We start from the raw sequence: 16,005 nt of genomic DNA, 5'->3' as shown, positions 1-16,005 counted from the left end.
TTGTGAGCAACATAGCTCACTTGTTAGAAGGGAACTTGTTACTGGGGAAGTTATAAATTAAAATGATGAAAAGCATTGCGTTGCATGCGTGCTGTTTCCTACCGTGGTTGAGTTTTTCCCCCATCCAACAACGGTTCAGTTCAGCGCTCTGTCCCATATGGCTGGAAATGTCAATTTTAAGCAAATTAATAAAGCACTGTATTAGTTAAAATTGTGATTAATTATTCATATTCAACACAAAGAAATATGATTCAGAAGTTTATGATTAAGTCTCGAATTGGAGTCGCAAATTCCAGATTGGAATCAATTCAGCTACCAACGCAATAGAGTCTGGATTCGATTCTTTTGGGATCGACACTCCATCCTAGCTAACGTGTTTGAAGTAGTCGCAGTCTACTGAGTACTGACAGCATCACTTGCTATACGCCGCGGATATTTTGGACAAAGCTGAAAATGTCAAACCCAACACCTACCAGCAAACCCTCGAACCAGGACAACCCTCGAGTTTTCTTTGACATTGACATTGGCGGAGAAAGAGGTTGGGAGCTGGTCTGAAACTCGTCTATATTGGAGTTAGCTAGCTATCCCGCTAACTTAGAGAGCTGTGTAGCTAGATATTTGCATGCACAGGTTTTGAAAGCGCCTGCACTCCTCTTTAAAATACTGACTTTGAAGATAACGTTAACATACTAGTAAGGTAATCGCATTGAATTGAGCAATGTCCTTCAGCTAATTTATTGTTGTTTTCGTTGCAGCTAGCTAGTTGGCTAGCCTTCTAACTGCCATCATGCGGCTCATATACCGGTATAGAGCCAGACAGAAGTAGCTAACGGCGTATATGCTACAACGTGGTGGATTGCTGTTCTAGTCATTTCTAGCTACACTCACAATACAATTACAAGCTGAATTCTTCGTCTAGCGCTTGCTGTCACATGATCATGCTGTTTTAACGATTGATCAAGATTGCAATTAGTAATCCGACAATACATTCTGTTGATTCATTATTGGTTAGCTTGTTAGCTTTTGTCGCTAATGTTAGCTTTACGGCAATGAAAAGCTCAGTGTGACGTCATTGTGAACGAGCATATGGCTACAAACTTACAGGAGCTAACGTATATTTTCAGAATGACAATGAATCATTTAAACTCTTAAGTAATATGCTTTGTTTCCATTTCGTGTTATGTAGTGTATAAAATGGAGCATGTGACTAGTTTTTTAACCACAACATTATACTGCTGCTTGTCTGTGCAATAACCTTGGTTTCATTCATAGCACTGTGCTTATCCACTGCATTTCTGTTCTGTCTAGTTGGGCGTATAGTGTTTGAACTCTTCGCAGATGTTGTCCCCAAAACCGCCGAAAATTTCAGAGCCTTGTGCACCGGCGAAAAGGGAGAGGGTGCGACAACAGGAAAGCCACTACACTTCAAAGGATGTCCATTCCACAGGAGTAAGTGGGAGACGCACAGAAATATTTACCATACATTTGAGCTTAAATCGCGAATACAAAAGCGTTTGTTTCAGTTGTTTTAAAGGGAACATGTATTTTTCTTCGTTGTTTTTATATCCTGACGTATTCGAGTATTTTTAATTGTACATGAGTGCAATGGGGCGACAGTCGGAGGGTTGCCGGTTCGATCCCGGCCTGGGTGTGTCGAAGCACGACTGAGCAAGACACCTAACCCCCAAATGCTCCTGACGAGCTGGTTGGTGCCTTGCGTGGCAGCCAATCGCCGTTGTTGTGTGAGTGTATGAATGGGTGCAGTGCTTTGGATAAATGCCAACCATTTACCATTTGTAAGTATGGATCGTTCTTGATATCACGTGACAATTTCTTTGACAACCGTGTTGGAGGACAAGCGGCCGTAGCAACACGTTCAGTCTTATAACTAGTCTTGTATGGCGTCCATACATTTTTTTTTATGATGGTGCCCAGGTAAAGGTTGGATGGTTGGCCTGTAACAGAAGAAAACAAAGATATAAGGGGGTAACTTCTCAGCTTCAGCAACCCTCTGCGTGCCCTCTGTAGGACTGGGTTGCACCTGCTGTAGGCTACTTCAGTTCACACGTAGCCTAGTTATAACTTAAATTCCTATTCATACTCTGAATTATGCCTCACTAACATAAAGGCGGTGACAATATGGAAATAAGCTACAGCGTAATTAACAACTAGTCCTAAATAGCCCACACCTACACTCAGCAGGTGTAATCACACAGTCACTAATGGCAAAACATAATTTATCTTCTGCACAACATCATTTTTCAGTAACACCATGGCATTTTGCAATTCGGTAATCAAGTAAAGGTTTCATTTATGGATATTATATTTCAGAAGCGATCTACGATTCCAAGTCCGTAACCGAGATCACGTTTTGATCGTTGATTATCCACTCGTTACTAGGCTAATGACTTTACGCCAAAACCAGTTAGGATATAACCCGTTACGATATACAATTAGGCTAAGCGTGGTGCATCATTTATTAGATGATTTTGTTGTAAAGTACCTCCTAGTTCGATAGTTTGGAATTTAAACTTGGCCCTTGCGATTTCTACGCTCACTGGCTCATGAATATGAGGAAGTTATATGACAGAACGCATACAAAAATGTTCCTGTGATAAAGTGATCCGAACAAACTTGTAAATATATATTTTTTTTCTGGCGTAAGATTTTGCCTACTTCTATTGCAAATTGAAATTGCATTAACAGATTGGCCTCCAACACAGTGGATGAGTCAAGGTCACATGATTTGTGACGTGTATTAAGAACAATCCGTAGATGGAGATGCATGTACAAACAACCAACCGAGTTTAGTAATTGCGTTTTTGCTTCCAGTTATAAAGAAGTTCATGATCCAGGGAGGAGATTTCTCCTGTCAAAATGGCACTGGAGGAGAGAGCATTTATGGGGAGAAGTTTGAAGATGAAAACTTTAACTACAATGTAAGTAAAAGCGTTTCCACAAAGAATGGCTAACAATGCACATTTTTGTTCCAAAGTGCAGAAATCAGACATAGATTGAATTCGTAATTGCACACTTTAGTCATATCTAGATCAGGTTAAAATAAAATGCTTAAAAAAAAAAAAACTACAGTTATGAACCCAATAGCTTCTTGCTGTGAGGTAACAGTGCCATATCACCCCTGTGAAAAAGTAAATGCCTCCAGGAACTCACCACCATTAGCTAAAAGAACTGCTACCAAACACCTCCTAAAATTTCATATCAGCCTTTCACTAAATGTGCCATAATAGAAGAAATCAGGAAGGGGGCACCTGAGTATGAGTATATGGTATACTCGTCAATTCAGCATGGTTGAATCAGTATCCCGGACAGATTTCTATAATCATGATGTGTGCATTTATATTTCAGCATGACAAGGAAGGCTTGCTCAGCATGGCTAATGCAGGACCCAACACAAACGGTTCCCAGTTCTTTATCACCACCGTCCCCACGGAACACCTGGATGGGAAACATGTGGTCTTTGGCCAGGTGCTGAAAGGCATGGGCATCGTCAAAACCCTAGAGGCTGCAGAGACAAACGAGGACACGCCAGTGAAGGTGCTAAAGCATATTTTTTCTCCTGTCTAATTGAGAATATTTGCCACAGGATACACTGTATGACATTAATATTTACATTTCTGGTAATGGTTCTTCCATGTACGTTGTATTTTGTTAATGTAATGTTAATGATTGTGGGGAAAAAAAGAGCATTTTGTTGATCCTTTGAAAGCAATGCGTCATCGCCGAATGTGGAGAGCACAAGCCAGGCGATGACTGGGGGGTCGCTCCCAATGACGGTTCCGGGGACACCCATCCTGACTTCCCGGAGGACTCCGACATCAATTTTAAAGACGTAGGTGCACTTTACCTGTAATCATGAGCCTATCTCCGGTTGTGCCCAGCATATATTCTTGTCATGCAAAATCATTTTTCCTCTCTGCCCAATAGGTTGACAGCATTCTTTCAGCCGCTGAAGATGTCAAGAATATTGGTAACAACTTCTTCAAATCCCAAAACTGGGCGGCAGCCAATAAGAAGTACTCCAAAGCTCTAAGGTGTCAACTGCTGATTGAATTGATTCATTTTTAGTTCACCGATAATCTTATAGATTATTCTATAAAGTATAATCTTGTCGGTCACCCAATATACTGTATTTTCAAGTAAACCTGAAGCATTCATATTTATCAGTGACACTTCCGGTTGTGCATAACTGTTATCTTTACCATCTGTTTCCAGGTTTCATAATTACTGCCATTATTTGGAATTGTAAATGTTGCATATGGAAAAAAAAGTCTTTACTTGTCCTAAAGCCAATAATCCCAACAGGTGTTGCTGAAACCTGTGAATAATATATTAAGCTACTTTGTTCGTCAGATACACACAGGCAGGTCGGAAAGTCATAGCCTACATTTCCCCCTACTGTTGGCAGTGGTAGTTAGTTGCTAGCTTTGGTGTTCAAGTGTGGAGTCTCTGTCTGGACTGTGCTGGGTGCAGGTACCTGGAGGTTTGCGGGGAGGTTGTGGATGATGACCAAGCACAGAAAAGGCTGGAACCCATCGCCCTGAGCTGCATTTTGAACATTGCTGCCTGTAAGCTGAAAATGCAGCTCTGGCAGGAAGCCATTGACAGCTGCAATGAGGTAAATGCAGGCATTTGAAACACTAGAAGTCCGAATGTGGCAGATCAGATGGCACATGGAGGGGGGAGAGAAAGAAACCCAGTGACCAGTGCGGTTAAAGGGTTCCTAATATTGTACTTTGGAGGGGCAGCAATTTTGTGTAAGCTCCATAATGTTAGGGAAAAGTTTTAGTTAGTTTTTTTATTTGGCTCTGTACTCCACAATTTTAGATTTGTAATCCAACAATCCAAAGTGGTTTAAATGCAGATTCTCTTCTTTTATTAAACAATATTTTTTTATACATACTGGTTTCACCTTCTAGAAATTTCTAGCACTTTTTAAGCATAGCCCCCCATTTCATAGGTGTGTTTAATTGCTTTGTTTGCGCTGGTACAAGAGCTTTCAGTATTTAGTCTTGAATCTAGGCTTTTGATGAAAGTTTAATATACTCCTGGTTTAATTATTTTGTGGAATGACCGTAGGTGACTGCAACACACCATAATTTTGTATCTTTGCTTTGGAAAAGGCACTGGAATTGAACCCTGCGCACACAAAGGCACTGTACAGGAGGGCTCAAGGATGGCAGGGAATGAAGGAGTACAGCAATGCTCTGGTAAAGAAAGCCCTTTGAAATGGTAAACTGTTTGCCATTGATACTCTACACAAGCTCTCCTGGTAATCCATTTTTCCTTACAGCATGACCTTCAGAAAGCTCAAGAGATAACACCTGAGGACAAAGGTAAGATTTGTAATGTTGATTTAATAATCGTTTGGATACTAGGCTACAGGTGTTCTAAACTTAAAATTCTGGTGGGGCAAAGTGGTTGTACCCTGTGAACTTCAGTAAATATCCAGCTGCATATATGTTTAAAAATTCAACTGTGAAAGTTGCTTTAGATTAGTATCTGCAAGAGTCAAGTAATGCAGTTTAAAAAATGCAGATCAAGTTGATGGTTCCTACAAAGTACAAATTTGCAATTCTGACTGTATCTGCATTGCATATAAAATAGGTTGTTAGTCTCACCATAGAATGCCCTGATACTGTATATGGTCTGTCATAGTTGCTACTTTGACTGTCAATATTTCATTCCATTTTAAATCTTTGTTTCCAGCAATTGGGAATGAGATGCTGAGAGTTAAACAGAAGGTAAAAGAAGAAAAGGAGAAGGAGAAGAGGGTGTATGCAAAAATGTTTGCTTGAAGGAGTCCAGATGGTCATTTTGTGTGCTGATGCGTGAAAGAGCCATTCACTCAAAGAATCCAGCGGGAAAAGTCAGTCCTCTTGATGGGTGAACCACGCTGTAGTTTGATAACCTAAACATTAATGGTGTACTCTGACTCGTTCAGCCAAACCGGTAGCACTATGTTCAGAGTGTGATAAAAAAAATTTTGCTCTTAATTTACGCAATATGTTCATGTTTGATACGGGGGGAAAACACATCTCAATTAAATACATTTTTAAAGAAACCACAGAAATGATGTTAAAGTGAATTATCTTGGAACCATCTCACACATGCATGGTAGAGAAGTCTAATTTAAACATTTTATATGCTTTTACCCCCCTATGTGACAGGTAGAAGTTACTGTACTGTATCAGTTTTTGGTTTGGTTGTTATTGTTGCCTGCATATTTCTTTCTTTTTGTAAGCTTGGAGTGGTTGCACACAAGCTTGGAGTGGCTGGAAACTAATTTGTACACTTGAAATGTCATGTGATTCCTAGGATTTTTCAGACCAAATAAAATGTGAACCCTGTTTAATGTGTTCTTGTATTCAGTCCAGTCACGTTAGTTAATTTGGAAAATGTTTTATTTACTTTTATTTTGAAACAGATGGTCACATAATTCAGCATACTGCCCAGTTGGGTACAAAACACTTTTGTTGATGGTCCAGTACCTTCAAAATTTGTAAAATAATGAACTTGTTACATTAATATACAAGATCTTGGATTCACACTCCATTAATGTACACATAGTTTTACCCACACATTATGTGAACGTATAGTTTGACAAATCGACTCTTTGCCCACCCTTGCACACACAGGCAGTCCAAGAGGGTAGGAATGGTGATGGAAGTGACATTTTTGCATTCTGAACAAGTCCATATGCCTTACGTTTTTATAGGAATGACCAGAAACGTGATCAACCACTTGGAAACAAATCAGTCCTGAGCTGATTTAATGGATCTTGTTACCTAATGAACAAACCGAAAACTCACATTCATCATAAAATAATAATATCCACTTTTCAGGTGGAGAAAATGTGTTCTTTCTCTCAGAACATCAGCAGTGTAGGTTTTCTGCTAACTAGATATCCAACTACATTGAATTTGATTGGTGCAGTGGTGATGGACATATAGTATAATACAATAAAACTTATGCACTGCACATGCACAGACAAGGAACAATCTTGATTTCTTTATATAAGATGTACATGATTATTCAGGCAGCACACTGTAATAGGATACATTTTTGGATAAATCACTCGAGCACTGCATGTACTGTGCATTTTCAAAATGTGTTATAAACAACTACCTGTGCCCAGTACTACAAAAAAGTGAAATTGCTAGTCATGTAGTAAGTTACATTTTCCTTAGCTGGTTGCATTGCTTTTCTCTGCAAATTAAGTACAAGTGTTTATGATTGGTTTAACTATGACATGATCCGCTACACCAGTCTGGAGAGTGCAGGTTGCATTTGAATAGGAAATCAGCATTTGCCATTACCTGCCAAGTATAATGTTCACAGAATTCACAGCCCAATGTAACTTCATTCTTCTTCCAAAAAAAATGGATTAATGTAGAAAAATCACATGCCATTGTAAGCAGGGCCCCCACTTCCTTCTGGGACAACCCAGTTAATGTTCTGGCTGGGATCTTTAATATCACAGGCCTTACAGTGCACACAGTTCTGAGCGTTAATTTGTAGTCTCATACCATCTCCGGTCTCTATAGGAACATACTCGTACACACCTGCAAAAAAGAAAAGGGGAGGGGGGGGCATAAATGATTTGTAGTATTGCCCCATCACTGCATCTAGCAAGAATCAGGAAGAGCATAGTCCTTGTTACATGGAAGTGTAACTTGACCACAGGAGAGACTGTTGTGTGGTCAGTACCTGCTGGACAGAAGTGCTGTTCTGGCCCATCGTAAACAGCCAGGTTCTGCGTGACAGGAATGCTGTCGTCCATGAGCGTGAGGTGTGGAGGCTGGTCCTGCTCATGGTTAGTCCCGCTCAGTGCCAGAGAGGAGAGGAGGTCAAAGCTCAGCTTCCCATCTGGTTTGGGGTAGTCAATAGGGGTGCAGTCCTTCGCTGGCTTCAGCTGATCACAGTCCTTACCTTAAATCACCAGGAAATGCTGGCGTGAACACTGGTGTCAATTTGCAACAAATATCTCCAAAAGGTGTCCTGGCAGCTGCTAAATATTTGTATGTCTTCTCTGAAAAGGTATGCCCCCCTATAGTCCATCCAGTAGAGAACTCTGGGGCGGCCTGTAGCGTAGTGATTAAGGTAAATGGCTGGGACACGCAAGGTTGGTGGTTCTAATCCCGGTGTAGCTACAATAAGATCCGTACAGCCATTGGGCCCTTCAGCAAGGCCCTTAACCCTGCATTGCTCCAGGGGAGGATTGTCTCCTGCTCAGTCTAATCAACTATATGTTGCTCTGGATAACAGCGTCTGCCAAATGCCAATAATGTAATGTAATGTAACTTAACTACTGCGGTAATAAAAATCTACTAAAATATAGAATGCTCTCTAAATCGTTGCCTCACACTTATTTTTCTTACCTCTATGTTTCAATGTCCATGGCTCTTTCCCCCTGAAAATCCAGTAAAATATTCCTGTGTATACCATTCCTCCATAAAGTCCAAAATAACTGTGGAAAGCTGGTCGAATGTTTCTCACACTGTACAACTCGTTCCAAACCCAGGACTTTTTCAAGTCATCTTCATAGTCCGGAACATGGATTCCTAACAGAAGAATAATTAAGACTGAAATGGAGGGGAAGCCAACTGAACCAACTGTGGTCTTACACTCACCACAGGAATAAAATGTCTTGTCATGTCCTGAACAAATGGTGTGTAAATTATACAACCTACAATTTATGAGCATCATCTTTCACAAAAAAACATTTATGGGCGGTCAGGTGAAGTGTCTTACATGTGTTCTCCATGCATTGGTGTGCAGCAGTCTGGAATAAAACCCTGACAGAGCAGATTGTGAGGGGCAACTTTGCGGCAGTGGTGCCATGTGGGTGGGAGAGTTTCCAGTGACAGCAGCCTCCCCACTTTATTGTGCAGGAGCCCCATGGCTGTGCCTGCCCCTCAGGAAGTGCACTTCTCCAGAAGAAAGAAGGCAGGTACAATAAGCAGCGTATGGAGACGCAAGCTTCAGAGGAAGTGCTCCAGCCTGCGCTTGCGTACCGAAGAGAGGACAATGTAGCGTTGAGACGGGCCAAAGAAAATAACTGAGAGTTCCTGAGTGCATTCACAAGTGCCACAAGTCATTACTAGAATTGTGAACGTTTGACCCAACCAATCTGCAGCTGTCCCCCAACAGAAACTGTGGCACTGTTGTGTATCCGTAAAACACACAGAATAGCTCCTAAGCTTTACCGGCCGTCTCAGACTGCGTGTTTTCATCCGCGATTTTCCGGAAGATGGCCTCTGCAGCAAGCATGCCGCTCTTCATGGCCGTGTGGGTGCCTTTGATCTTGGGCACGTTCAGGAACCCAGGACTGCACCCTACGAGCAGTCCTCCAGGGAACGTGAGCTTTGGCAGAGACTGGGAAAGGAATAATACAGACAAATGTGGAGAGTCAACCACCAAAGCAGAGGACCAATTCTGGCTCTGGGGGAATGAATGAAAGGAGAGGTGGGACCACCTGGAATCCGCCCTCATTCAGAGCCCTGGCTCCATAAGCAATGCAGTTTCCACCCTCCAGTGTCAGAGCAACAGAGGGGTGATGCTTCCACCTCTGAAACTCTCTGAAGGGGTTCAGGTAAGGGTTCTGATAATCCAAACCAACCTGCCAAACATAAAAAAAATACCCATTGTGAAGCCAGGTAGGTCATAAGACATGTCCTAAAAAAAGTACATAAAATATCCTTCATCACACAAAAAAACAAAAGAACTCAGTATTGTATGGCTGAGGTTCTCAAACTCAGTCCTTTGTTGCAATTTTGGCAGGAAGAAAAAAAATCCAACATACATGAGGACCCAGGACTGATTTCAAGAACATCTGGTTCATGAAGAAACAAAAAAAAACTTTGGCACACTGACATGAAATGCAAATGTCTATGTTTTTTCCCCTTACTACAAAGCCTAAGGCCACCAACGGCTCTCCTTCATTCAGATGATACGAGAAGGAGCCTCCGTATGTGTTCCTGTCCAGAGGCCAGCCAACCGTGTGCTCCACCCTCCCAGGTTTCCATTTCTTCTCATCAATGATCCACACCTACAGGCAATTATGGAGAACACTCTGATCAGTACACTGTAATGTGCTCACCTGACACCTCCATTCAACTATTATACTTATGTCACATGATACGGAGTTCCAAACTACTATGTCATCCAAAGAAAGAGCTGTGGTCTGGAACAAATAATGAACTGGCACAGCAACTCAGAACTGTTTCAATTAAGCAGCTAGAAGACTACTGTGTACGCTTAAGACTCCCTTAGGATCTACTAATAATGCTTAATAAATCAACCTTGGAGACATCCACCTGCCCTTAAGGAAAAGAATACCTGCAAGTATGCAATCAAAATAATATTGCACTATTGCACTACTGTATATTTATCATTATATTATCCAGAAAGTCAACATATTTACAATATATTGCATCTCCATAAGGATGTTGCCATTTTATGTGCTTGTATTTGCATTAATCAGAACAGTGAAATTAACAGAAACACAAGAGGGGCAAAGGGGGCACCGGCAGATTGTAACCTCTTTTAGTCCAATAGCATAGGTCTGTGGCTGGCAGTTCTCCCTCAGGCTGAAGTGTTTGTAAAGCTGCTTTGCCAAGTGTCCATGGCAGCCTTCTGCAAACAGAGTCACCTTCGCATGAAGCTCCATCCCTCTTTCAAACACACCCTAAAGGGAAAACAATTCATCATTTCATTTTCATTGGAATTAAACTTCTGATGGAATAGTGTATACTAATAATGCATAGCTACATTTAGTCGCTCAGCTTTAACCCCATTTTCAACCGGTGAAGGGTTACTACATTTTTCTTTGGCAGAACTTGAAGGAACTATCCATTCTGTTCATCCAACTCACTCACAGGCAAAATTATTTGAACAAAAATACTTTTTACATGAAAGTAACCTAGCAGCTGTACCTTAGGTGAACCATCTTTGGAAATCCCAACATCGTTTGTGGCGATTCCTTTTACACTTCCATCCTCATGAAACAACACCTTCAGAATTAAAGATGAAAATATAGCATTACTGCAGGATGTCATTTGGTTATTATTATTATTATTATCATCACTTTGTTTTGTCTTCTTGTAAATAAAAAATGTTCCCAGTTAACCTGCCTGGTTAAAGAATAGTTAAATACATAAAGAAAATATAAACAAAAGTAAATTAGCAATACATATTTATTAATTGTAAGTCGGCCAGGTTCCAGTCCCAGAAGGGACACAGCAGCAACACGATGACATAGAAAACTGCAGAGGATGATGTAAAGTCTACACTACCTCTGCAGCAGCGTATCCAGGATACAGTTCCACCCCAAGCTCCTCTGCCTGTTCCCCAAGCCACCGCACAAAATGGCCCAGACGGACTATGTAGTTACCATGGTTATTCATCGGAAGCCCTGACAGCACAATTGCAAAGGCACACCAGTTAATCTAATTTAGCAGTGTCTATTGTTGAATGCCTGTTTGTGGAAAGCAAATGAATGGTGCCATTATCGTGAAGTGACAAGACCATTCCAATGCACATTTTTGGAAATAAGTCACTGTTTCTGCAATGTCATAAAATATAGGGTTGTGTGAGACTGGAGTTTTTTATGCAACCAGAAAGGACATCTTCATTTCCTGGCTCAATGCATTACACTCACCAGGTAGTATTGGAACTGGGATTCTGAACTTTTCTGTTAAAATTCCAAATTTGTCCTCAGTGACAGGTGTATTCAGAGGTGCCTGAACGCAATAAACACAGTATAAATCTTTCAAATCGAATGTATTTATAATCATATTTTGTAAACATAATATACTGTGCTACAACAAAATTAATGTAAAAATTACACCAAATGGAAAAAATAGAAAAAAGAGAAAAGATGCTAACATCCATGTTTGATATCTGTTAAAATGAACATACAGTCTAATTTCATCCTTATTTTTGCAATTACCTAGATGCTATTTACATTAATGTTTCAGAGTTACTACACATTTTGCACCTGAGTCACACAAAAATGACGTGTGAGCCGTGGTGTGATGTCACACTGCACTCGAGGCGACTGCAATACCATATAACAATAGAAGCAAACCCAGGGGCAGTGCTTAATCGCATCAGGCCATGGCACTCTTTGGCAGGTGCTTCAAAACACTTCTTCTGGAGTTCCTTTTCAGGCAAATTTTGACGTTTCTCACAATACTTGAAACTCCGGAAGCGGAAACTCTGTTACTCACTCTCTGTTACTCACTCTCTTTCCAGTCTGGTAAGAGTTCGTTGAGAGCGCTGGGCTCCAGACATGCACCAGAGAGAGTGTGCGCTCCAATCTGGGAAGCCTTCTCAACCACACAAACGCGCAGCGCCTTGCCGCTTTCCTGTGCCAACTGCTTCAGATGGACAGCAGCAGACAAGCCGGCCGGACCCCCTCCGACAATTACTACATCAGCCTCATCCGCGAAGCGCTCCATCTCCACACCTGCAGGGACACAGGCTAACTTTTAACAATCCAGTGCATGATCCGGACTAAGCCTGCAGCAGTCCGGATAGCAATATGGTTCAACGTGTGAATCTCTAATATTTTATCAAAGAAAATCTTATAAGGCAAAAAACTTAACACCTGAGTGTGGAGCACAGAGACGCACAGGCGGAAATATGAAAAATGAACCTGCAACCAAGAATGAACATTTTAAATTCTATCAGCTGTTGGGGCTTGCAAAGTTTAGTTCAAAATTAGATTAACACTCAAATTTATGTTATAAGCAGTAATCAGCTTTCATCAAGATATATTTATGCTGTGTGAAGCCTGTGTCATAAGTTGGGGTCTATTGTGCAAATACATAGAATTTATTGTGATATTCCTCCACAGATTTTATTTCTGCTCCATCATCATCTGCCTTACAGAGACTGATATTTAATATACTACTGAAAATAAGTAATTATGTAATGTTTAAATAAATTCCAGTTCCACTCTGTAATGGACCATACCTCCCATTGTGGGACCATACCTTCCCATCGTGGGTCTTTCTCCCGAGGGTAGACTGTGTAGTGTGTTGTGATGCGTGGCACCAGGGCAGGGGAAGTCCAACATCTCACAGAGCAGAGCTGTACCGGCAGATGTTCGACCCGCAGTGCCTTCCAGGCACCCACACACGGCCAAACTGCATGGAACATGCACAAGCTAAAGCCAAACAGGACATGGCTAATCACCCAGAACATGGGTGTCCAATCCTATATGAAAAAGGCTGGTTGGGTGGTAGTTCCAGACTGATTCAGCAAAAGAGTCATAATGGTCTTCAATCATCACTCCCATCCACACGGACACGCTTTGACTCTACACTGCGCTAAAAATTACACAGCAAAAACTCTGCCTGGCTTCAGATAGATTGCACATTCACTCATTCATTATTAAAATGCTGGTTAATTGTTTAATCTCTTTTAAGCAAGGACAGACAATCAAAGTGACACATTCTAATGTCTAAACTAAATCACAATGTGACAGCGTGAGACAGATCCTTAAAGTGTGAGTCTCACGCCAAAAGTGTGGGATTTGGCAACTCAGCCTTACACTTCAAGTCCATGGATAGAAGAAAGCAAGTAAGTCATACAACAATGGAGATTGCAGTAAAAAATATCAGCATCTCAGTTCAGCAGGATTTGTATTATAAGTACTATAGCTATGATGCTTAGCTGGCAGTTTATCAGGAAGCATAGGCCAACTGTTCCGGAGTCTAAAGAAAACAAGAAACTGAAGGAGTCAGAGTAAAACCAAGGTCCAATAAAAATCTTGGTCCTACGGTGAAACCCAGAATGTTCCGCTGGTGGTTGGTGTTACATGATTAGCTTGGGCGTGGCCACATAAGCGGCAGGGCAATTTAGCATATGTTCCAAACGTTTAGATGGAACATTTAACATTTACATTTAACATTCATATTTATAGATGTTATTTTTCAGTCTTTATTGCGTATCATTACTCCTGGAAAAGCGACGACAATGTTTTAAATGGTTTTCTCTATAAATGCTTAGAAGTTTGAAAATTAGCAATGCAAAAAAAAAAACAAAAAAAAAAACCTTGAATAAAAACTTCCATCCATCCATCCATTATCTTAACCCGCTTATCCTGAACAGGGTCGCAGGGGGGCTGGAGCCTATCCCAGCATACATTGGGCGAAAGGCAGGAATACACCCTGGACAGGTCGCCAGTCCATCGCAGGGCACACACACCATTCACTCACACACTCATACCTATGGGCAATTTAGACTCTCCAATCAGCCTAACCTGCATGTCTTTGGACTGTGGGAGGAAACCGGAGTACCCGGAGGAAACCCACGCAGACACGGGGAGAACATGCAAACTCCGCACAGAGAGGCCCCGGCCGACGGGGATTCAAACCCAGGACCTCCTTGCTGTGAGGCAGCAGTGCTACCCACGGCACCATCCGTGCCGCCTGAATAAAAACTTGATTAATACATTCAATTTACAAATTAAATTAAAATAAAATAAAAAGAGCACTACTTTCAGCTAACACAGCGATGGCATGACGTTAGTGTGCTTCAGAGTCGCAGCGACCCCAGAAAGAGGTGTCATGCTGCAGACACTCCACAAGCTGAGCTCTGGCTTTCATTTGGAGTCACCACAAGGTGCGCAACGTTTGCTTGCCAGCTAGAATCTCCGTTCATCATAGTCTAATTTTACAGGGAAATTACTGGCTAACCATACCAGTTTACGTTGCCATTCTGTGATAACGTTGCCCTGCCAGCTTGAAAGCAACCATCCTACGTGACCCAGTATTTTATTTTAAGAATGCACATACTTCGCTAAACAGCCAGTCACTTACCATGGCGAGAAAATCTGCCGGCTGGAAACATGTTATCTTGAAGCCCCTGTAATTTAAATCCCTCTAGCAGCAGCAGTATACAAGTGCATTTATGCGCAGTTGGCAACAGTTCACAAGTTAAAGTTTAGTTGAATCTGCTAACTTAGCTTCCAGTTAACAATCTCAACCTGTTCAGCTGACAAGAACTAGCTAGTAGTAGGAATACTTTAGTTTCCACCCATCCTCTTCTCTGGATAAGTTAAATCTGGATAGTTATTTAATTCCCCTAACTATATAATAACCGATTGACAATCTGACAATCATCATGAACCCAGCAATTTTATGAGAAGACTCAAACTGATCCATGGCTAGCCCGTCAATAAAACCAGAAGATTAATTTTACGTGATTATGGCCATTTAATTATAAAATCCGTTGTGCTGGTTGGAGGAACCTTTTCCAGACTACAAAATATTAACGAGGGCCTATGGGAAACGGAGTCTTACACTGTTACAATCACGAGCTTCAATCTCTAACAGTTCAAGCTTTTCGGACTTTTGAAGGCAAAGGGGTGTTTGTTCGAGATGTAACCACATACTTGTGTATTGAATCGGTACTATTAATGTGGACTATACGATTATTCTTTTGTCAAAGTAGGTTATCACATAACATACTTCTAACGCGAACATACACTATGCGCGTTGCCGCGTAGAATTGATCCTCGAAATTTAGTGTTTAATGGGCGGGGTGTTACAGCGCGGGACTGCAATAATTCCGCGGGAAGTTGAAAAAAGAAAGTCGTTTTGAACCACTGAACTAAAAATACGGATTCGTTTTTTATTGCATTTTTTCCGCTAGCAGTTTGTGTTTTGCAGACGATGTCTGGAGATTCATCCATTGGACCCGAGAGCATCTTCAATCTATCAGATCGTGAGATGTTAGAAGAAATTGAAGTGCAGATAGATGACGTGAGTTATTCAGCTACACATAGTCGCAGCAGTGGAGTGAATTGTGATATTATGATCTAACTTTACATTCGTGTTAGCTACCAACTAAGAAAATAGTGTAACGTGAATCGTGTGACGTCCTCTTGTCCCGACACGTTTTCGTGCTGGAGTGTGCATTGTTTGTAATGAGATGAACCATTTTTCTACAGTTCATGCGAGAAGAACTGATAGT

At 41.3% G+C, this 16,005-nt stretch overlaps 2 protein-coding genes across 2 annotated transcripts; one reads left to right on the top strand and one right to left on the bottom strand.

Annotated features, from left to right (window-relative positions):
* Nucleotides 1–335: 335 nt before the first annotated feature.
* ppid (peptidylprolyl isomerase D) lies at nt 336–6,368 on the top strand. Its single transcript, XM_061246230.1, has 10 exons — nt 336–538; nt 1,309–1,449; nt 2,833–2,939; nt 3,367–3,555; nt 3,728–3,850; nt 3,946–4,052; nt 4,492–4,636; nt 5,142–5,228; nt 5,312–5,354; nt 5,728–6,368. The coding sequence occupies exons 1-10, from the start codon at nt 454–456 to the stop codon at nt 5,814–5,816; spliced, it is 1,116 nt and encodes a 371-aa protein (XP_061102214.1). The 5' UTR covers nt 336–453; the 3' UTR covers nt 5,817–6,368.
* A 446-nt stretch (nt 6,369–6,814) lies between these two features.
* On the bottom strand, nt 6,815–13,138 carry LOC133131214 (electron transfer flavoprotein-ubiquinone oxidoreductase, mitochondrial-like). Its single transcript, XM_061246462.1, is given in 12 exon segments — nt 6,815–7,583; nt 7,729–7,950; nt 8,400–8,582; nt 9,228–9,396; nt 9,497–9,640; nt 9,929–10,069; nt 10,562–10,708; nt 10,956–11,033; nt 11,316–11,434; nt 11,681–11,762; nt 12,252–12,490; nt 13,020–13,138. Coding segments are annotated over 11 exon segments (1,680 nt in total). The 5' UTR covers nt 12,483–12,490; nt 13,020–13,138; the 3' UTR covers nt 6,815–7,419.
* Between the last annotated feature and the right edge of the window lie 2,867 nt (nt 13,139–16,005).

This window comes from Conger conger, chromosome 6, assembly GCF_963514075.1.
Source record: "Conger conger chromosome 6, fConCon1.1, whole genome shotgun sequence".
Classification (NCBI taxonomy): domain Eukaryota; kingdom Metazoa; phylum Chordata; class Actinopteri; order Anguilliformes; family Congridae; genus Conger; species Conger conger.
The sequence above is the reverse complement of the archived record's forward strand: the minus strand, read 5'-3'. Positions and strand labels throughout refer to the sequence as shown.